Genomic DNA, 25081 nt, shown 5'->3' on the forward strand with positions numbered 1-25081 from the left:
ATATGTACTTTCTCACAGACAGGAAAGCACATACCATGGCATTTGTCCAGTTGTGGTGCACTGGTTGGAATGAGAAAAAAAGCCAGTCAGCTGAATGGATCCACCAAGGTGGTTCAAAATTAACAGAAACGCACCTTCTATGTTACAATTACTTACCAGTGCTGTTTATTTACATTCAAAATTTAATGCTGAGAAGACTTAAAACAACAAACTCAATAGTGTATACACACGTTTCTGGACAGGCAGCCAGCTTACACTACAAAGAATTGTCAATCTAGGCCATTGTTCTTAGCCAATCAGAAATAAGGTATTTGCCTAATTAGCATTAACTGCGGACACAGTGTGGTGGTAAAAATAGACATTGGTTTTAGTTCAGACTTGGGTTTGGGTACTTCAAAGAAATACTGCAGGCATGAAATTGAAAACAATGTTACACACTGTTACTGTTAGACTACTAAATCTCACTGGTGGTAAAATATTGTGTTACATTTGTGTGTTTAATTATTTGCAGGAGGTATGACCTTTTAAATGAACTTTGAGCAAACTTACAGTTTTGTGTTATTTATAAGGTGACGAAGTTGGGGGTGGGCTTATTTACGAATGAGGGCCTAATTTCTTAAATGCTATCAAAATGGAGGGGGGCTTATTCAAAGACATGGGCTAATTTCCGGTCAAATACGGTATACACCCTAGGGACCAAGTAAAAAGTCTGGTTTTAACAGGTATCCTATTTAGAGAGGTTCTCTTCTGTACAGATATTTAAAAAAGGACCATAACAAACATCCGGTTTTGATGGGATTCTGGTTTATAGAGGGTCCAGTTTTGAGAGGTTTGACTGTAGTATAATGATATTAATAGTTAATATCTCTGCCTTTCCTTTCAGCAACAAAGTGTTTTGAACAAATTCAGAACAGCCTCACCAATGCTGATGTGAGCCATACACATAATGCTGATGGGACTGTTGATAGCACCACAGTGACCTGTAAACCCGGGTTTGCATTCTCTGATGGGAACACATCACTTCAGTATCAGTGTACGGGAGAAAACATGTGGACTCCGGCTTTGCCTCTCATCGACTGTATTGGTCAGTTGTCCTTTTTCACATCATGTTTTGAATAACCTTTTTCTCTCTTTGCATGAATGTAGGGCTGGCCAAAAGTACTCATCTGCTTGCCCCAGATGAGTAAAAAGTTGCTCGGATGAGCAAAATTTACAATTCAGTCGTCTGTCGGGCAGCCAAAATTTCCAAACATGAAGTCCCTTTTGTACATTTGCAATTTTTGTAATTCCATAGTCTGCAGCAAGCGCCCCTCCATTTTGAAGGCATTTAAGAAATTAGGCATTTATTCGTTTTATGTCGGTGTCTGTGAAGTAAATTGCTGAAAACGTTGAAGAATCGAGAAAAACCTGTTTAGAATGTTATGATCCAGCATGTTACTAAAATGGATAAGTAGACTCTTTGTAAAGTTAGTTTTCACTTTATCTATGTGAGCTCGCGCAACACACGTGTGACATAAAACGAGGTCAGGGAATTCCTACCGCACGGTCGGTTTTTCACTAATGTAGTAGTGTTTCGTATTACGGAATTAGGTTGTCCAACTGCAAGTTTTCGCATTTGTTTCCCAGTTAAATTGATGTATTAAATATACATGCAGGTAACATTTAATTGACTAAATGTCACAGAACAGTGAGTAGGTGCACATGTAGGAAAATTTGTAACGGGATCAAAGCAGTCTCCGACTGAGTCTGTGTGTCGGGACTCATGTCGAGATCACCAAACACTGGAATTTCTAAGCAAAAACCGAGTGTAAACTCCCCCTAAAAATTGTGAAAATTAAATGTCCAGAAATCCAATGTCCACCAATTTTACTTAATACTGATGGCAATTAATTTTTTAATTTTTTTTTTTACATTCATAAATTAAAGGAAATAAACATATTCAGTAATACAGGGCTTACAAGTGCTTTGTGTGATGTGAAATTGTTTGAAACATACAGTTTAATTTTGATTTAAACTGCTTACATTTTGGGACGAGTTAATTGTTTTTGTAGATAAGTGAAATTTGAGAGTTACTTGCCGGCGGGCAATTTAAATTGTTAGGATATGGCCAGCCCTATGAATGCTGATATGTTTTTCATGCATATTTATTAGTTCCCTACCGATCCAACCGAAGTAGACTATAGGTTTCATCTCTTCCGTGTCTGTCTGTCCGTCTGTCCCACCTATAGTTTTCTGGATGTTTTTTCCACCATATCTTGAAATATTGAGACATTTTGTGTATAGCTTTATTACATGTATATACTATTACAGATCAAGTTTGATTGTCATGTCAATTTACCCATTTCTGACAGAGTTATAGCCCTTGAACTTAAGAGATATGGAAATTTGTTTTCTAGATGTTTTATATCCCCCAATATGCTTCAAAATATTATGCTGAAATTTTGTACAGTTTTACTTTCATGACAATGGCTGAGTTATGGCTCTTGAACTTAGGAGATAAGAAAATTTATTTGAGCTGAAATTTTGTGTTTAACGACACCATTGGAGCACATTGATTAATTAATCATCAGCTATTGGATGTCAAATATTTGGTAATTCTGACTTGGTAGTCATCAAAGGAAACCTGCTACATTTTTCCAAATGCAGCAATGGATCTTTATATGTACTTTCTCACAGACAGGAAAGCACATACCATGGCATTTGTCCAGTTGTGGTGCACTGGTTGGAATGAGAAAAAAAGCCAGTCAGCTGAATGGATCCACCAAGGTGGTTCAATCCTACAATGCAAGCACCTCAAACGAGCACTCAAGCAAATGAGCTAAAGTCGGCAAATGAAACAAATTGACAGTTATATGCAACCAAATTGGTCACAATGTAGAGGGCTGTTACAGACATGGGTAAAGCTTTGCAAATTGCTTTTACATCAGCCTTTTACTCACACCTTGTTTGGTTGCCGGAAGAAAGCATGTGGTAAATGCAAAAAAATATCCAAGATTATTTTACTTTTTAAAACCTTTTTTTTTTTTTTTTTGCTGACTAAGCAGGGTACTGGCCTGAAAACTGCATGTTTGATTAGGGTTGGGAAGGTATACATTTCTTTGCAATCTTATAACTATGCTACCTGAGCATTCTGGACTGTGGCTAGCCCTTCCATGGCTGAATGATGGCATATTAATGAGACAAGTAGTGAGATGCCTGCAAGTGAGCCATTCCATTATCAATTAATTGCAAGAGAGTTTTCATTACCACTGGCACAGCGAATGAGCTACCCCACTCTAGATGCAGTGTTCATTTTAACTTCTTGTCACTAGTATGATTGTCTTTTGTGAATTTTGATACATGAAAATATTAACTTATATTGCGATTTTGTTTTCATGTGTTATATTACTTGTTGTATTTATTAAGTGAAAAGATGTACGTACTATAGGGTAAAACAGGTATGGCACCATACCCAAATTTGTTTTCTAATTAAATTTTTCAGTTAACCTTTTGAGAAAATTAATTACTCTTATCATTACTGTATGATTTTCTTAACCCTAACACTAAATGTAACCCATTTTCTTTCCCCAATGCCCCCTGTTGACTGGTTGCATTCAATTCCATAGCACTATACCCAAAAATTTCTTTCTTGCCGAAACACTGATGTTACCTTGGTGGCATAGTAAGTGGTGTGATCTAGCTCAGTTCCATGTGGTGCTTGGATCAAACCCCTTGGTGGACCCTTTCTCTGATGTTTTTTCTCCCATCCCAACCAGTGCTCCGTAACTGATATATTAACGGTCATGGAAAATGCATATAAAAGATCTCTTGCTGCTAATGGAGAAATGTAGGGGGTTTCCTCAAAGACTAATTGTCAGAATTATGAAATGTTTGAATCCAACAGATGATGATTAATAAATCAATGCTGTTGTGGTATCATTAACCAAAACAAACCTAAACTGAAAACTATATATGTCAAGACTTACATCTTGGCAAAAGATTGATTGGTTTTAACTTTACTCTATTATAAATAAAGTTAATCTTTAACTTTTTTGCTGGAATACATGGAGTGAGTGGGTTTTGGGTAAACCTGTGTAAGACAGCTACACTGACTTTCTCTCATTAATAACTAACCATTAACTTCTGTCCTGCACAGACAGCCCGGAATAGCATACTTGAACCCTAATTGGATACTGTAAAACATGAAATTAATGCGTGTATAAAATAATGCGTCATCTCAACACAGCCAGAAATGCGTGTATTAATTAATGCGTAGACCGTAAGTCAACTTTTTTTTTCAATTAGCTTGGTTGATGATCACGGTAACCAGTCTATGAGTTAACTCTGTTACAGCTATAGAGGAGGCTAAATGTTTAGTTTTTTTCATTGAGCTTGCATAATGATCGCGGCAACCTGTCTATGAGTTCAACTCGGCTATGAGCCAGATGTTTTCAGAGATGGCTCTGTTGATAATTAGCTGTGAATGCAAGGCAAGTTTTACAATGAGCCATTCTCATGTTGTCAGAACTTCAGCCGATGGATCTTTCGGTCAATGGTGATTACAAAGTTGCATTAAAACAACAGTTCACAAACTGGTATGGCGATCAAGTGGGTAGTAATCTGAAAAGCAACAAAGACTTGCACATTGACTTGAGGATTAGTGTCCTAAAACCAATTCATTCCCGCTGGATTGTGAATTGTTTTGAGTCAGTTAAGAAAGACACAGACTGTATCAAGCGTGGCTAGATAAAATCAGGTCTGTTTGACGTGTTATAAGACAATGACTGCATGAAATACTTTTGTGTGATTTCTGTTTAATTGAAGGTGTTTTCCTGTTGTGTTTGACATTTAAAATTAAATAAAACACCCATTTGTTCACCGTTTTCAGGTTCTTTGTTTTATTTACTTTGCTTACGTTACCAGTATTTTACAAACATAAATGCATTGTAAAATGAATGCGTCAGATGCCTTCACACATTTTTCACATTAGTTTCTCTTGCGCATTAATTTCATGTTTTACAGTATACATAGTAAGCATAAATATAAGTTAAACTTAACTAAAAAATTATATGATTTATTACAAGCTAACACTCTTGATGCATGTTTCAGTTCCAATTTTAGTTGGTTTTAAAAAATATATAAAATATAAATTTTCTTTTTTTCTTTCAGAGTATAAGGAATCTATTTACACATTTGTAATTAATGTGGTGTATGGCAGTAAACAAATATTAAATGATGCGTGTGTCTCAGAACATAACAATCTGGTGCAACAAGTAGTTGCTGCTGACAACACTCTGGGTGACTTATGTCGGAAAGCCTTCAGGGTTTATTATTCTTTCAATGTCTCCTCTATCCAGACCTCCAATACATTTTATAAGGTGAGTATATAAATATTAAATTTGTGTAATTTTATTGTTTCACCTTGATCAAGTCAGACGGTAATATATGTTCAAAGTACATTAGTAGTTGACAGCAAGGTGTCAATTTTCTGGGTTACTTATGTCGATGAAACCCTTCCTAGGGTTTATAGTTTTCAGTTATACCCTATACACTGCTTAGTAAATATTAGCGCATTTTATAAGGTGAGTATATAAAATATTAAATGATCCGTGTGTCTCAGAACATAACAATCTGGTGCAACAAGTAGTTGCTGCTGACAACACTCTGGGTGACTTATGTTGGAAAGCCTTCAGGGTTATTAAGCTACTCTGATGTGAGTCAGGGTTTATTATTCTTTCAATGTCTCCTCTATCCAGACCTCCAATACATTTTATAAGGTGAGTATATAAATATTAAATGATCCGTGTGTCTCAGAACATAACAATCTGGTGCAACAAGTAGTTGCTGCTGACAACACTCTGGGTGACTTATGTTGGAAAGCCTTCAGGGTTTATTATTCTTTCAATGTCTCCTCTATCCAGACCTCCAATACATTTTATAAGGTGAGTATATAAATATTAAATTTGTGTAATTTTATTGTTTCACCTTGATGAAGTCAGACGGTAATATATGTTCAAAGTGTTCATTAGTAGGTGACAGCAAGGTGTCCCATTTTCTGTGGTTATTATAGTTGATGATGCCACCACCACCTATGTTTTATAGTTTTCAGTTATACCCACTACACTGCTTAGTAAATATTAGCGCCTATTTTTCACAAACAGCCTGCTACTTTCAAAGATAATAAACACCTTGGATGTTCGGATTGTATTAGGCGTAACATAAAATAGTGTTTATTTCCAGTTAGGTTCTAATTTGAACCTATAGTGGTTTTTTGTATATCCAAAAATGTTTTTTTAATATAACAACGATTTCCACGAAAACATTCCAAAAGTATCACAATCACTAATTTGGTATTTTGTGTTATAGCTCTAAAATGAATTATTCATTTAAATTTATTAATTTTGCAACATAATTTGTTGATTTACTTTATTTTTCATGAATTCACACTTGACACATGTATTTTCCATTACATAACTGTCTTTTTTTGTCAGCTTAACTCAACTTTAGTACTGGAAGTTTTGGATTTTGATGGAGATACTGGTAATATGGCTACTTGTGCTGAGGATATTGATAAGTACTACCAAAATATTTTCAAATACACTACGCATACATCTTGTGGATCAATAAATGCAAGTGGAGGTGAAGGCTTCCTGAAGAAAGGGTCATCGTGTGATACTAGATTTCAACTGGTAACAGTATCGGGAAGTCCTAAGTGTCGTAAGTTGTCACTTCATATAGCAAGCATAATACTAAAACTGACTTCTGAAGGGCATTAGTTAATAACGAAATAATTAATTTATAAAAATTGTATAGCAAACCACACATTTTTTATAGCATTTTTCAAGAAGTTTATTTTATATCTAATAGTGATTTGATGTATATACAAATGCACCAATTTGTGATTTACCACCTTTATCTAGTATATGTATAATTGTTTGATAATCAAACATAACTTTTGTGCAAGTCAATATGTGCAATAGAGCTGCAACAAATCCAAGCACTAAGCATGATGTGTATTGTGAATATAGCGAATCTAGAATAAAAAACGATTAATAATGCAAGTATTTTAATTGTAGCTCGGTGGAGGTATTGTTTATGAAGTGGTACAAGAAGATCCATTTTTTACTTCTTAAATTATATATATTAACCCCACCACCCACCTCAAAAAAAAAAAAGAAGAAAAAAGAAGGAAAAAAAAAGGTTGTTTACAAACCAATAAAAAAAGTAGATAATATTTACATGTAATATTTAAAAAATATTAAGTTTGTCCACTATATTCACAAACTCTTGGGCGTTCGCAATTTTACGACCAGTAAGTGTGCCACGTCCATGAGACTGATCCCTAGCTAGGCATTTCCCACACCCACCATTCAAGTAATGTCATAGGATAGGATACAAGTGAAGTCAGGGGCAAGTTAAACCAACTGACCACTTCGGGAACTAGTCAAATTATGTTTAGCAAAAAGACGGCCAGCTGAACATAAGCAAATCAGATTAGTCGTGAGCGTATTTCCCCAAAACACATCGCTGGCTTTCCACTTTCACTTTCTGGGCTGAGTTTAGCCAGACCTAGCAAAAACATTTCCGCTAAACTGGTTTATGCGCTTCACGGTAAACCAAATTGCAAAGTCAGGAACCAGTCAAATAGTTCACGAATGTTAGTGAAATGTTTGCTGACTGAACATGAGGCTGCTATCCTCAAACCAACAGGAAATCACGTGATCAGCCCTTCTCGCATTTTCACCTCGTTTTTGGCCATCCATCGTAATTTAGTTTTTTCATACAAAACTAAATTTTATTTAAAGGATTTCATAAGATAAACTGCAGAGAAATATGTATACAAATTTAGTACTACATCCGGCATGAATAACATAACTAAAATTCAATAATAATAATTTTTACATGAATAAATTGTTGAAATTGAACAGATTTTCATTCACCACATTACCAATGAAACACAGTGAAACTATTTAATTTATTAATTTAAAAAAAAAAAAAAAAAAGATAATAAAACCATGGGTTAATGCTGAATAGTATTAATGAATGTGATTTGCCAATCGAATAAATTATTATCGGCCAAAGCGTCCCGAGTCGGGTATTCGGAACTCTTCGGTATGCCAAATATTTATGGGATATGAGACCTCTGACCTCGTGTGCCTCTTTCATAATTTTGACAATTTAATTGCATTCTAAACTATAGTCCCCGGCACTGAATTTAGTCCATGCTTGAATGCATTGCACATTTTCACAATAATATATATTTTTAATTACAATTACAAATTACATTGCAATTCTTGATACACAAAAATGCATTTGACTAGCAAACCATGATATTTGTGTTGCATTTTTTTAGGTGATACCACTTATTTCTTGCCCTAAATATAGCTGTTGTGGTATAATTGCTGGAATGAGAAATAGCCAATATATATATATTGGCTCACTGACGGCACATCAGGCAAACACTTTACCACTGTAGGATCAAAGGCTCACTGAGATTTTGCACATGAGCAAGGCAATGTGCTATTGTGGAACACATCAAACAAATGCTGTAAATTCTATGCCAAAGCTTATCCAGATATATTCTGTATCAACACCACCATTCATCATTTATTAGTTTATACAATTACCCAGTGGTTTCAGTAGATCCAGGACATGGAAAGGTTTAAAGCTTATCTTTATCATAAAATCATGAACTATGAGCTTTATGGCTTAAATCTATTTTATTGTATTCTTTGTATTCTCAATGCAGGTGCATGTGTAGGAATTTTAGTAGGGTGGTGTATCTATTTATGAACTCAATATGAACCGTAGGACAGTTTTGCATATTACAAATTGTATGTTATTGTTTTCTTGTAACACATTTTATCAGAAATAGGTTGATGTGTTTGTAAAAGCACCACCTTTTCCAATCACTGTAAGAAAACAGATCCTTATTTGTAAATAAGCCACACACCCCTCACCCCTGAAACACAGTTAATAACTACTATATATACACTAAGAATCCTGAAGCATGCCGATTTACTTGAAGAAAAATATGAACTAAATTATTTAACATGTCAGCTGTAATTAATAAAGAGTTCATTAAAATATTTATTCTTTCTGCTTTCATTTGAAAAAGAAATATAAATATATAGAGGATATTTTATGTTTTTTGTCAAATATGATTTATATCTCATCGAATGAAGTTTGCAATCATATCTCACGAGTCGCACTTGTGTGTAGTGTGTGATCTGATTGCAAACTTCATGAGATGAGATATAAATCATATTTGACAAAAAACATGAAATTTTCTACTTATTATATAACTTTTGGCAATTTACCAAATAGTTCTAGCTTTCTTACAGTGAAGATAACACTTTCAACAGTGATGATAACACATTTTATAGTTAAATGGTGACATTTTTACTCTAAAATATGTTATCATCACCGAGTGACTGATAACACTTTTATTTCACTGATATTTTAAAGATATTTCACTAAATGTTACATAATAATAAATAATATCAACTATAGTGCAATACAGGTTTGTTGCAGGGCTAGCTCTGAACCCTTATCAGGCTGCATTGTTTTTAAAACATTTCAAGAATTTGACCTATCATACATTTTTAATGATATCTCTCTTAATTTTTGGCATATTGAAATGAAAATATACACACATATTCTATAATGGACTGGCTACTTTACTACAATATTTAAAAATAAATTATTTTATTTATGTTACTATGGCAACAAGTACAAAGTTAAAAAGATTTGTTCTTTGATACTACTTAATCAAAAAATAATTTTAAGTTAATAAAGTTCTTGTAATATAAGACTATATCTTTATTTATTAACTATATTTATGTTTTTAATGGATTTTCCCCCTAGAAAACACCTTTATTTGATAAAAAATGACATGAAATGATTAGTACTATCAATTTTGTTTCATCATAATTTTCGGCATTAACTACAGTTGTAAAAGTGTTACTATTCCTACATTTTTTGTTAATTATTCCTCAAATTACACACACCTTAAGAATATTAAATGTCCTTTAAATTAATATAATGTTTATAATTTTTAAAATCTGTTACCATGGTAACCACTGCAAATTGGGTAACTGCCAGAAAGGTGAAATTGAAGCAGGTTTACTTTTACCAAAATCATTGAATAGTGTTATTATAATCCTTTGTCTGTTATACAACAAGAATGCATCTGATTAATATTAAGGTCCTGAGGTCAAAGGTCATGTACATAGTTAATAACGAAAACGGTAGTTTCCATTGGATTACATACTAAATCATTTAAGAAATTTCTTCAAACATTTTATGAACTTCAAACTAGGTAAACTAACTAATGCACATATTACTTTGTAGGTCATAGATTATCAGGTCAGAGGACAAGGTCACATTAAAAAAGGGCAATTATTGGGCATTTCTAACAAAAGTGACGCAACTGTTGGGCATTTCTCACAAAATGTCTTTAAAAAATTGTTAAACAAACTGACCTAAAACTTCTACTATGCATCACCAATCTATATTTTGTTTTTGGGGACACCATGTCAAATGTCAAGGTCACAATGAATAGAAAGAATCAATTGTCAATGTATTTCTTATGGGACCGTTTACTTAATTGACCTTAAACTTCTAACGTAAGAACTTCAAACTACGCAAACTAACTAATGCACATATTACTTTGTAGGTCATAGATTATCAGGTCAAAGGTCAAGGTCACATTAAAAAAGGGGCAATTATTGGGCATTTCTAACAAAAAAGACGCAACTGTTGGGCTTTTCTCACAAAACGTCTTACAAAAATTGTTAAACAAACCGACCTAAAACTTCTACTATGCATCACCAATCTATATTTTGCTTTTGGGGTCACCAGGTCACAATGAATAGAAAGAATCAATTGTCAATGTATTTCTTATAGGACCGTTCACTTAATTGACCTAAAACTTCTAACTTAAGAACTTCAAACTACCAAACTAACTAATGCACATATTACTTTGTAGGTCATAGATTATCAGGTCAAATGTCAAGGTCACATACAAAAGAGGCAATTGTTGGGTATTTCTAACAAAAAAGACGCAATTGTTGGGTATTTCTGACAAAACTTCTTACAAATTGTTAAACAAACTGACCTAAAACTTCTACTATGCATCACCAATCTATATTTTGCTTTTGGGGTCACCAGGTCAAATGTCAAGGTCACAATGAATAGAAAGAATCAATTGTCAATGTATTTCTTATGGGACCGTTTACTTAATTGACCTTAAACTTCTAACTTAAGAACTTCAAACTATGCAAACTAACTAATGCACATATTACTTTGTAGGTCATAGATTATCAGGTCAAAGGTCAAGGTCACATTTAAAAAAAGGGCAATTATTGGGCATTTCTGAGAAAAAAGACTCAACTGTTGGGCTTTTCTCACAAAGCGTCTTACAAAAATTGTTAAATAAACCGACCTAAAACTTCTACTATGCATCACCAATCTATATTTTGCTTCTGGGGTCACCAGGACAAATGTCAAGGTCACAATGAATAAAAAAAATCAATTGTCAATGTATTTCTTATGGGACCGTTTACTTAATTGACCTTAAACTTCTAACTTAAGAACTTCAAACTACGCAAACTAACTAATGCACATATTACTTTGTGAGTCATAGATTATCAGGTCAAAGGTCAAGGTCACATTAAAAAAGGCAATTATTGGGCATTTCTAACAAAAAAGACAACTGTTGGGCTTTTCTCACAAAACGTCTTACAAAAATTGTTAAACAAACCAACCTAAAACTTCTACTATGCATCACCAATCTATATTTTGCTTTTGGGGTCACCAGGTCAAATGTCAAGGTCACAATGAATAGAAAGAATCAATTGTCAATGTATTTCTTATAGGACCGTTTACTTAATTGACCTAAAACTTCTAACGTAAGAACTTCAAACTACGCAAACTAACTAATGCACATATTACTTTGTGAGTCATAGATTATCAGGTCAAAGGTCAAGGTCACATTAAAAAAAAGGGCAATTATTGGGCATTTCTAACAAAAAAGATGCAACTGTTGGGCTTTTCTCACAAAACGTCTTACAAAAATTGTTAAACAAACCGACCTAAAACTTCTACTATGCATCACCAATCTATATTTTGCTTTTGGGGTCACCAGGACAAATGTCAAGGTCACAATGAATAGAAAGAATCAGTTGTCAATGTATTTCTTATGGGACCGTTTACTTAATTGACCTAAAACTTCTAACTTAAGAACTTCAAACTACGCAAACTAACTAATGCACATATTACTTTGTAGGTCATAGATTATCAGGTCAAACGTCAAGGTCACACACAAGAGGCAATTGTTGGGTATTTCTAACAAAAAAGACGCAATTGTTGGGCATTTCTGACAAAACGTCTTACAAAATTGTTAAACAAACTGACCTAAAAGTTGTACTATGCAAAACTGATCTATATTTTGCTTTTGGGGTCACCAGGTCAAATATCAAGGTCACAATGAATAGAAAGAATCAATTGTCAATGTATTTATTATGGAACTGTTTAAGAAATTGACTATAAACTTCTGTCTTATGAACTTAAATTAGGCAAACTAATTACTTTGTAGGTCATAGATTATCAGGTCAAAGGTCAAGGTCACATACAAAAGAGGCAATTGTTGGGCATTTCTAACAAAAAAGAAACAATTGTTGGGCATTTCTGACAAAACTTCTTATAAAATTGTTAAACAATCTTACCTAAAACTTCTACTATGCAACACTGATCTATATTTTGCTTTTAAGGTCACCAGATCAAATGTCACGGTCACAGTGAATAGAAAGAATCAATTGTCAATGTATTTCGTTTGGAACCGTTCAAGAAATTAACCTGAAACTTCTACATCATGGCCATTATGCTAAGCAGATCCTGGGCTTATTTCTGGTCAAATACGGTAATGAAAAAACAGCGGGTTTCCTCTAACACTATATGTCAAAATTACCAAATGTTTGACATCCAATAGCCGATGATCTTTGTGGCAAGTCAACAATAAGTAATGCAACATCTTGCACTTTTAATACCCCGCTCTCTCACACTCGCAATAAAATAGAGAATAGCAGGTTTTTACGTTTTGATAATGTGGTAATTTGGCGAGGTTTAGACAACAGTGTAACAGGCAACCTTCAGCTAGCCTGTTACACTGATATCAAAACGTAGTAACCTGATACATTTTTTTTTTATCATGCAACCCTTTTCAAGTTATATTTTTGTAATATGTTTCAGTCAAAAGCGGTATACAAACACATCCCACGATTCCCCATCTCCTTGAGAGCGTTACATAAACAGGCACGGTGGAGACAGGACTCTAGTTCCCCCCCCCCCACCACCACCATAATAATTCTGAATCAAAGATAATATTGTAGTAAATATTAAAGCAAAGATGAATTTTATTTGTAGAATGCAGGAAATTGCATTTCAGGTCATCTGGTTTTTAAAAGTTTACGAGGGAATATACCCCGGAACCCTCTAACAAAATTATTTCCACCTTCAATCTGTCGGCCCTCGTCTCCCTCCGTCTCCCCCCCCACACACACACTGTCTACTTGATTCCTCTGTGCCTGGTAAAATGTGTTGAACGACGAATGGCCCCATTCGCCAATCATAAATAGTAAAGTAATATCGCTGGTCGGTAAATGTACATTTTTGACCGGATCGACACATAATCTAATAGCTCGAGTCACCTCCAATCCTCCCCTTATTTATATTGATATATAGTTCCCCTACATATCAATAAGCGGAGGGCTGGAGGTGACTCGAGCTAGCAATTTAATGGTCGCTGAGCAGAACTATTAACTGTGTACAAACACGCACATGCTGTTCGACACATGACTTTACATAATGAGCATGGACATTACTTCAAAAATAGGAAGTTGCGCATTTTAATTAATGTTTTCACTTAATTTAACTACTGTAATAACTACTTTTAACTTACAAAGACGTTATCAGAATTTAAAAAAAAAATATATATAATAATATGAAGAAAAAAGTACGAAACATATGCACACCTTTTGGAAAAATAAGATCGTCTGTTTAAACTCGCACAGAATATATCGCATTGAATGTGTGCTGAAGATCCCAAATGAATTGTGTTAACGAAAATGGTTAAATCGTTGTATTCTTCTACCAAAAATGTATTATATCGAACAATGTAGGCCTATTACTAAAAACTACGATACAACAGACTATCGAAACAGGATACACCTAATTTGCATATCCAGGTCAGACTTCTTTGTCACGTGATTCTCCATTTAACTCTCGGTCGGAAAGCCCGAAACCATGGAAGCTAAATGTTTTCGATGTCAGTTTTATTTTAATCTAATGTTCACCATTAAAATAATTTATCTTGGGTGTCAAATATTATTTTGACCGCCTTTATAAAAACGAAACTGCTTTTATCAGTTAGCAATGGATTCATTTGAAGAATATAAAAATAAAACGAACAGAAAATTTTATCCCACGTTAGAGGATTATTTCCAAAAATCTTTATTCTTTTCTCAAATCTCTTTAAATCTTTATCAAAATATAATAACGACACTTTGTATCGGTTCAGGCATGCGTGCAAGCTAGTGTTTCAAAGTAAGAACCCCCCTCTCCGTTTCTTGTTAAAATGCCTGCATACAAGCATAACCACATCTACTGGACTAATGCAAATGCAGCGCCTTGCCGCTCCATAATTATATGTGTGACATGCTATGTTCGGATTTTGTGATTGGTTCCTAAAATTGAGATAGTTCAAAGCAATCCCCTCTGCAGTCCTATCGGCCTTCCCGAACTTTTGAGAATACATAACCTACCGGTAGTTTCATTTAATGTAAGAGTGATTTGATGGGAGTTGGGGAGAGAAACAGTACCGAACGTAAATGCAGTTCACCTTTATTAGTGCAACAAAAACAATTCTTATTATTATTTATTTTTGTTTAGGCAATTCATCTTTGTAAATCGCATGTAAAATTACACTGCATTACCGTACCATAAAGTTTAGTGATTTTTTTTATGAAGTACAACAATAATAACTTAGTGATTTAATGCATATCCAAACAAAAACCAAATTTAAAAAGAAGGAAAGAAGAAAAAACCCAAACCCCAAAAAACTAAACAACACAACAGCACTGATATTCGTTGATACGTTGGCGCTACTGATATCTTTCGTGATCTGTCAAATGATCCATTTTTGTAATAAATATCAACTGCTTTATAACATCTAATATAATATCAACAAATCGGTTTTTTTAAATCGATTGGGAAAGGGGAAACAATGACATCATGTGAAAGTCCTTTTGGGTATCAGAGAGGTCAAGTCGTTATAGTAAAACGTGTTCCATATAACTACGTTTTAGTAATATTTAGAAGTGAAACTACACTATTCTTGTAATTCTGGTGAAATAGCAATGTATAATACAGTTCGTTGTAGCATGTGGGTAGGCCTACACTGAGGAATAAAAACTGCAACATCATAGATTAAAAACAAACGCATCTTTATTTTTTTTTTTTTTTTTTAAATTTGCAGTAAACACCCATTCTCAGCTGTCAGTTGTCTATATCTTTGAAGATTTTATGCACCTATTATCCATTAACGTTTTCATATGTAAAAAAATTAAAACAGTCAAACCATAGCGACGCTATGAACACGGTACGTTCCATGTGACGTCATAATACTTGACCTAGAACGTGTATACACGTCTGCAGCATTCTCCCGTGCAAAGCCAGAACCTAGTAACTCACTTTTTGCTTGTTTTGAGAAAACCAAAGAATTTATGAATATTAAAATCTATTCTATTCATGGAGATGTACTTACTGCTTTAATTTTATCCACTAAGGTTCATAATTCTCACCAATAATTAATCGGACTTAATTACCATTATTTTGGCAGGACAATTAGTTAGTAGGTTTTGGCATAGCAAATGCTAAAGAACTACATACATGTATATATTACTAAGGCAAAACCTAGTATGAAAAGTACAAATGGCAGGAAAATACGACATAGACCTGCAAGAAAATGCACTTGTCTCATGAATTGGAGTGTTGTTTGAAGTTAACGACCGAAGTACTAGCCCTTTATCTAGTACAATCAAATTTAATGACATATAATCATGATTTATGTTTAACTTTCTTACTAGGCCATTCTTTCTTACTACAGAATCAATGAAAGAAAAAGAAAGAAATGTTTTATTTAACAATGCACTCAACACATTTTATTTACGGTTATATGGCGTCAGACATATGGTTAAGGACCACACAAATTTTGAGAGGAAACCCGCTGTCGCCACTACATGGGCTACTCTTTCCGATTAGCAGCAAGGGATCTTTTGTTTGCACTTCCCACAGGCAGGATAGCACAAACCATGGCCTTTGTTGAACCAGTTATGGATCACTGGTTGGTGCAAGTGGTTTACACCTACCCATTGAGCCTTGCGGAGCACTCACTCAGGGTTTGGAGTCAGTATCTAGATTAAAAATCCCATGCCTCGACTGGGATCCGAACCCAGTACCTACCAGCCTGTAGACTGATGGAGTTTTCAAGTACCCTTCAAATTATTGATTACTGGTGTCCTTTACTTTTGACCGTATGACCCAAAAGTTGCATGCACACAGCAAATAATTTCCAGTTTTACATACCTTACCATGGTAACCAATAGTTTGCACTGGTTACCATGGTAACAGTTTCGATCTGGGTACCATGGTAACATATAGTTTTGAACTGGTTACCATGGTAACAGAATTAATAAGCTTCATATATCTTTTCTACAGGCATAGTACAATTATGTCACTATACATTGTTGTTTTTTCTCAGTCCTTGAAAATGATATTTTATTAGACATTTTCTGTTTTGCATTGGTTACCGTGGTAACAGAATTTACAATTTTCACCCATCTCTTGTAAACAGCTGGGAGCTTATTATTACATCATTATACAGTGATTTGTATTCAAATAAATTCATTTAAAACATTTCATATTGGAAACGGTTCCTCTTTTTGCATTGGTTACCATGGTAACAGAATTAATTATGTTCATTTGAAAATGACAGGAAGTGAAAGGGCATATACCTTTTTTAAAATCTTGTGTCATTTGACAAAGATATATAAAGTAATAGAGATAGTATACATATTTTTAGTGTCAAGTTAGAAAAATGCGTTGATGGTAGTATGTGCATTTGACCCTATTATTTCAAAAATAAAATTGGCTGTCTACTTAATTCTTTTTCTAAATCGAGTAGTATGGTTAATAGATCACACTATAGACTTAAATTAAAAGCAAAATATTAATTTTTAATTAAAGTTTTCATAATTATTAATGAAAATATGGTATATTGAAATTTGCAGGTGTTGCCATGGTAACATAAATAATATAACTGACTATAAAATGTTAGCCTTACTGTAGGTGGATATTCTTAGTATATATGTGTGTAATTTCATGCTGAAATGTCAACTGATTTTAATAATATTACCAGAAATGTATAATAGTTAATGTTGGAAATTATGTTCATAATTTACAAAAATGTGTTGATAGCCAAATGCGCATCTGACCCTATTTTTCAGAAAAAACGCGGTTGTCAACTTAATTTTTTCTTTACATCAAGCAGTATGGTTAATAAATCACAACACAGATTTAAATTAAAAGAAAAATATTAGTTTTTAATTAATGTTTTCATAATTATTAATGAAAATAATTATGGTATATTGAAATTTGCAGCTGTTGCCATGGTAACATAAATAATATAACTGACTATAAAATGTTAGCGTTACGTAGATGGATATTCTTAGTATATATGTGTGTAATTTCATGCTGAAATGTCAGTTGATTTTAATAATATTACTAAAAATGTATAATAGTTAATGTTGGACATTATCTTCATAATTTACAAAAAAGCGTTGATGACAGTATGTGCATTGCACCCTATTATTCTTAAAAAAATGGCAGTCTGCTTAATTTTTTCTTTAAATCAATCACTATGCTTAATAAATCACAGCATACACTTAAATTAAACAAAAAATAGTAGTGTTTTATTCATGTTTTTTTAATTATTAATGAAAAAATTGTATATTGAAATTTGCAGCTGTTGCCATGGTAATATAAATAAAATAACCATCTACAAAATGCTATCATTACGTAGGTGGATCATTATGGTGTATATATGGGTGTAATTTCATGTTAAAATGCCCATGGATTTTAATAAAATTACTAGAAATGTAGAACAGGTGAAAATTCTTTAAATTTGGCAAAAAGAATGCGGCAGGATAAGGGTTAATTAGTTAACCCATATCAGGCTGCATTGTTTTAAATTAATTTTTGGCATATTGAAATGAAAATATACACACATATTCTATAATGGACTGGCTACTTTACTACAATATTTAAAAATAAATAATTTTATTTATGTTACCATGGCAACAAGTACAAAGTTAAAAAGATTTGTTCTTTGATACTACTTAATAAAAAAATAATTTTAAGTTAATAAAGTTCTTGTAATATAAGACTATATCTTTATTTATTAATTATATTTATGTTTTTAATGGATTTTCCCCCTAGAAAACACCTTTATTTGATAAAAAATGACATGAAATGATTAGTACTATCAATTTTGTTTCATCATAATTTTCGGCATTAACTAGTTTTAAAAGTGTTACTATTCCTACATTTTTTGTTAATTATTCCTCAAATTACACACACCTTAAGAATATTAAATGTCCTTTAAATTAATATAATGTTTATAATTTTTAAAATCTGTTACCATGGTAACCACTGCAAATTGGGTAACTGCCAGAAAGGTGAAATTGAAGCAGGTTTACTTTTACCAAAATCATTGAATAGTGTTATTATAATCCTCTGTCTGTTATCAGACCCTTATACAACAAGAATGCATCTGATTAATATTAAGGTCCTGAGGTCAAAGGTCATGTACATAGTTGATAACGAAAACGGTAGTTTCCATTGGATTACATACTAAATCATTTAAGAAATTTCTTCAAACATTTTATGAACTTCAAACTAGGTAAACTAACTAATGCACATATTACTTTGTAGGTCATAGATTATCAGGTCAAATGTCAAGGTCACATACAAAAGAGGCAATTGTTGGGTATTTCTAACAAAAGAGACGCAACTGTTGGGCATTTCTCACAAAATGTCTTTAAAAAATTGTTAAACAAACCGACCTAAAACTTCTACTATGCATCACCAATCTTATTTTGCTTTTGGGGTCACCAGGTCAAATGTCAAGGTCACAATGAATAGAAAGAATCAATTGTCAATGTATTTCTTATGGGACCGTTTACTTAATTGACCTTAAACTTCTAACGTAAGAACTTCAAACTACGCAAACTAACTAATGCACATATTACTTTGTGGGTCATAGATTATCAGGTCAAAGGTCAAGGTCACATTAAAAAAAAAGGGGCAATTATTGGGCATTTCTAACAAAAAAGACACAACTGTTGGTCTTTTCTCACAAAACGTCTTATAAAAATTGTTAAACAAACCGACCTAAAACTTCTACTATGCATCACCAATCTATATTTTGCTTTTGGGGTCACCAGGTCACAATGAATAGAAAGAATCAATTGTCAATGTATTTCTTATGGGACCGTTTACTTAATTGACCTAAAACTTCTAACTTAAGAACTTCAAACTACGCAAACTAACTAATGCACATATTACTTTGTAGGTCATAGATTATCAGGTCAAATGTCAAGGTCACATACAAAAGAGGCAATTGTTGGGTATTTCTAACAAAAAAGACGCAATTGTTGGGTATTTCTGACAAAACTTCTTACAAATTGTTAAACAAACTGACCTAAAACTTCTACTATGCATCACCAATCTATATTTTGCTTTTGGGGTCACCAGGTCAAATGTCAAGGTCACAATGAATAGAAAGAATCAATTGTCAATGTATTTCTTATGGGACCGTTTACTTAATTGACCTTAAACTTCTAACTTAAGAACTTCAAACTATGCAAACTAACTAATGCACATATTACTTTGTAGGTCATAGATGATCAGGTCAAAGGTCAAGGTCACATTAAAAAAGGGCAATTATTGGGCATTTCTAAGAAAAAAGACTCAACTGTTGGGCTTTTCTCACAAAGCGTCTTACAAAAATTGTTAAACAAACCGACCTAAAACTTCTACTATGCATCACCAATCTATATTTTGCTTTTGGGGTCACCAGGACAAATGTCAAGGTCACAATGAATAGAAAGAATCAATTGTCAATGTATTTCTTATGGGACCGTTTACTTAATTGACCTTAAACTTCTAACTTAAGACCTTCAAACTACGCAAACTAACTAATGCACATATTACTTTGTAGGTCATAGATTATCAGGTCAAAGGTCAAGGTCACATTAAAAAAGGCAATTATTGGGCATTTCTAAGAAAAAAGACTCAACTGTTGGGCTTTTCTCACAAAGCGTCTTACAAAAATTGTTAAACAAACCGACCTAAAACTTCTACTATGCATCACCAATCTATATTTTGCTTTTGGGGTCACCAGGACAAATGTCAAGGTCACAATGAATAGAAAGAATCAATTGTCAATGTATTTCTTATGGGACCGTTTACTTAATTGAACTTAAACTTCTAACTTAAGAACTTAAAACTACGCAAACTAACTAATGCACATATTACTTTGTAGGTCATAGATTATCAGGTCAAAGGTCAAGGTCACATTAAAAAAGGCAATTATTGGGCATTTCTAACAAAAAAGACAACCGTTGGGCTTTTCTCACAAAACGTCTTACAAAAATTGTTAAACAAACCAACCTAAAACTTCTACTATGCATCACCAATCTATATTTTGCTTTTGGGGTCACCAGGTCAAATGTCAAGGTCACAATGAATAGAAAGAATCATTTGTCAATGTATTTCTTATAGGACCGTTTACTTAATTGACCTAAAACTTCTAACTTAAGAACTTCAAACTACGCAAACTAACTAATGCACATATTACTTTGTAGGTCATAAATTATCAGGTCAGACGTCACGGTCACACACAAAAGAGGCAATTGTTGGGTATTTCTAACAAAAAAGACGCAATTGTTGGGCATTTCTGACAAAAACGTCTTACAAAATTGTTAAACAAAATGACCTAAAACTTGTACTATGCAACACTGATCTATATTTTGCTTTTGGGGTCACCAGGTCAAATATCAAGGTCACAATGAATAGAAAGAATCAATTGTCAATGTATTTATTATGGAACTGTTTAAGAAATTGACTATAAACTTCTATCTTATGAACTTAAATTAGGCAAACTAATTACTTTGTAGGTCATAGATTATCAGGTCAAAGGTCAAGGTCACATACAAAAGAGGCAATTGTTGGGCATTTCTAACAAAAAAGAAACAATTGTTGGGCATTTCTGACAAAACTTCTTATAAAATTGTTAAACAATCTTACCAGATCAAATGTCAAGGTCACAGTGAATAGAAAGAATCAATTTTCAATGTATTTCGTTTGGAACCGTTCAAGAAATTAACCTGAAACTTCTACATCATGGCCATTATGCTAAGCAGATCCTGGGCTTATTTCTGGTCAAATACGGTAATGAAAAAACAGCGGGTTTCCTCTAACACTATATGTCAAAATTACCAAATGTTTGACATCCAATAGCCGATGATCTTTGTGGCAAGTCAACACTAAGTAATGCAACATCTTGCACTTTTAATATCCCGCTCTCTCTCACACTCACAATAAAATAGAGAATAGCAGGTTTTTACATTTTGATAACGTGGTTATTTGGCGAGGTTTAGATAACAGTGTAACAGGCGACCTTCAGCTAGCCTGTTACACTGATATCAAAACGTAGTAACCTGATACATTTTTTTTTTATCATGCAACCCTTTTCAAGTTATATTTTTGTAATATGTTTCAGTCAAAAGCGGTATACAAACACATCCCACGATTCCCCATCTCCTTGAGAGCGTTACATAAACAGGCACGGTGGAGACAGGACTCTAGTTCCCCCCCCCCCCCCCCCCCACCATAATAATTCTGAATGAAAGATAATATTGTAGTAAATATTAAGGCAAAGATGAATTTTATTTGTAGAATGCAGGAAATTGCATTTCAGGTCATCTGGTTTTTAAAAGTTTACGAGGGAATATACACCGGAACCCTCTAAAAATTTATTTCCACCCTCAATCTGTCGGCCCTCGTCTCCCTCCGTCGTCGTCCCCCCCCCCTCCCCCCCCCCCACACACACACACACACTGTCTACTTGATTCCTCTGTGCCTGGTAAAATGTGTTGAACGACGAATGGCCCCATTTGCCAATCATAAATAGTAAAGTAATATCGCTGGTCGGTAAATGTAAATTTTTGACCGGATCGACACATAATCTAATAGCTCGAGTCACCTCCAGTCCTCCCCTTATTTATATTGATATATAGTTTCCCTACATATCAATAAGCGGAGGGCTGGAGGTGACTCGAGCTAGCAATTTAATGGTCGCTGAGCAAAACTATTAACCATGTACAAACACGCACATGCTGTTCGACACATAACTTTACATAATGAGCATGGACATTACTTCAAAAAATAGGAAGTTGCGCATTTTAATTAATGTTTTCACTTAATTTACAACTACTGTAATAACTACTTTTAACTTACAAAGATGTTATCAGAATTAAAAAAAAAAATAATAATAATAATAATATGAAGAAAAAAGTACGAAACATATGCACACCTTTTGGAAAAATAAGATCGTCTGTTTAAACTCGCACAGAAAATATCGCATTGAATGTGTGCTGAAGATCCCAAATGAATTGTGTTAACGAAACTGGTTAAATCGTTGTATTCTTCTACCAAAAATGTATTATATCGAACAATGTAGGCCTATTACTAAAAACTACGATTACAACAGACTGTATCGAAACAGGATACACCTAATTTGCATATCCAGGTCAGACTTCGTTGTCACGTGATTCTCCATTTAACTCTCGGTCGGAAAGCCCGAAACCATGGAAGCTAAATGTTTTCGATGTCAGTTTTATTTTAATCTAATGTTCACCATTAAAATAATTTATCTTGGGTGTCAAATATTATTTTGACCGCCTTTATAAAAACGAAACTACTTTTATCAGTTAGCGATGTCAATGCGATGGATTCATTTGAAGAATATAAAAATAAAATGAACAGAAAATTTTATCTTTATTCTTTTCTCAAATCTCTTTAAATCTTTATCAAAATATAATAACGAAACTTTGTATCGGTTCAGGCACGCGTGCAAGATAGGGTGTCAGAGTAAGAACCCCCCTCTCCGTTTCTTGTTAAAATGCCTGCATACAAGCATAACCACATCTACTGGACTAATGCAAATGCAGCGCCTTGCCGCTCCATAATTATATGTGTGACATGCTATGTTCGGATTTTGTGATTGGTTCCTAAAATTGAGACAGTTCAAAGCAATCCCCTCTGCAGTCCTATCGGCCTTCCCGAACTTTTGAGAATACATAACCTACCGGTAGTTTCATTTAATGTAAGAGTGATTTGATGGGAGTTGGGGAGAGAAACAGTACCGAACGTAAATGCAGTTCACCTTTATTAGTGCAACAAAAACAATTCTTATTATTATTTATTTTTGTTTAGGCAATTCATCTTTGTGAATAGCTATATAGGCCTGTAAATCGCATGTAAAATTACACTGCATTACCGTACCATAAAGTTTAGTGATTTTTTTTATGAAGTACAACAATAATAACTTAGTGATTTAATGCATATCCAAACAAAAAACAACAAAAATTTAAAAAGAAGGAAAGAAGAAAAAAACCAAACCCCAAAAAACAAAACAACACAACAGCACTGATATTCGTTGATACGTTAGCGCTACTGATATCTTTCGTGATAAAAGGAAGTGGTACTTGTGCTGTCAAATGATCCATTTTTGTAATAAATATCAACTGCTTTATAACATCTAATATTATATCAACAAATAATTTTTTTTAAATCGATTGGGAAAGGGGAAACAATGACATCATGTGAAAGTCCTTTTGGGTATCAGAGAGGTCAAGTCGTTATAGTAAAACGTGTTCCATATAACTACGTTTTAGTAATATTTAGAAGTGAAACTACACTGTTCTTGTAATTCTGGTGATATAGCAATGTATAATACAGTTCGTTGTAGCATGTGGGTAGGCCTACACTGAGGAATAAAAACTGCAACATCATAGATTAAAAACAAACGCATCTTTATTATTTTTTTATTTTTTTAAATTTGCATTAAACACCCATTCTCAGCTGTCAGTTGTCTATATCTTTGAGGATTTTATGCACCTATTATCCATTAACGTTTTCATATGTAAAAAAATTAAAACAGTCGAACCATAGCGACGCTATGAACACGGTTCCATGTGACGTCATAATACTTGACCTAGAACGTGTATACACGTCTGCAGCACTCTCCCGTGCAAAGCCAGAACCTAGTAACTCACTTTTTGCTTGTTTTGAGAAAACCAAAGAATTTATGAATATTAAAATCTATTCTATTCATGGAGATGTACTTACTGCTTTAATTTTATCCACTAAGGTTCATAATTCTCACCAATAATTAATCGGACTTAATTACCATTATTTTGGCAGGACAATTAGTTAGTAGGTTTTGGCATAGCAAATGCTAAAGAACTACATACATGTATATATTACTAAGGCAAAACCTAGTATGAAAAGTACAAATGGCAGGAAAATACGACATAGACCTGCAAGAAAATGCACTTGTCTCATGAATTGGAGTGTTGTTTGAAGTTAACGACCGAAGTACTAGCCCTTTATCTAGTACAATCAAATTTAATGACATATAATCATGATTTAATGTTTAACTTTCTTACTAGGCCATTCTTTCTTACTACAGAATCAATGAAAGAAAGAAAGAAATGTTTTATTTAACAATGCACTCAACACATTTTATTTACGGTTATATGGCGCCAGACATATGGTTAAGGACCACACAAATTTTGAGAGGAAACCCGCTGTCGCCACTACATGGGCTACTCTTTCCGATTAGCAGCAAGGGATCTTTTATTTACACTTCCCACAGGCAGGATAGCACAAACCATGGCCTTTGTTGAACCAGTTATGG

The 25081-nt window shown here is 33.6% G+C and overlaps 1 protein-coding gene across 1 annotated transcript in view; it reads left to right on the forward strand.

Moving 5' to 3' along the window:
* Positions 1-25081, forward strand: part of LOC121379502 (sushi, von Willebrand factor type A, EGF and pentraxin domain-containing protein 1-like) — a 48664-nt gene that overhangs the window by 13227 nt on the left and 10356 nt on the right. The window contains exons 4-6 of the mRNA XM_041508146.1: positions 884-1084; positions 5149-5357; positions 6471-6696. Of these exons, the coding sequence (XP_041364080.1) occupies positions 884-1084; positions 5149-5357; positions 6471-6696 (636 nt within the window). The remainder of the gene's footprint in view (positions 1-883; positions 1085-5148; positions 5358-6470; positions 6697-25081) is intronic.

This window comes from Gigantopelta aegis, chromosome 8, assembly GCF_016097555.1.
Source record: "Gigantopelta aegis isolate Gae_Host chromosome 8, Gae_host_genome, whole genome shotgun sequence".
NCBI lineage: Eukaryota > Metazoa > Mollusca > Gastropoda > Neomphalida > Peltospiridae > Gigantopelta > Gigantopelta aegis.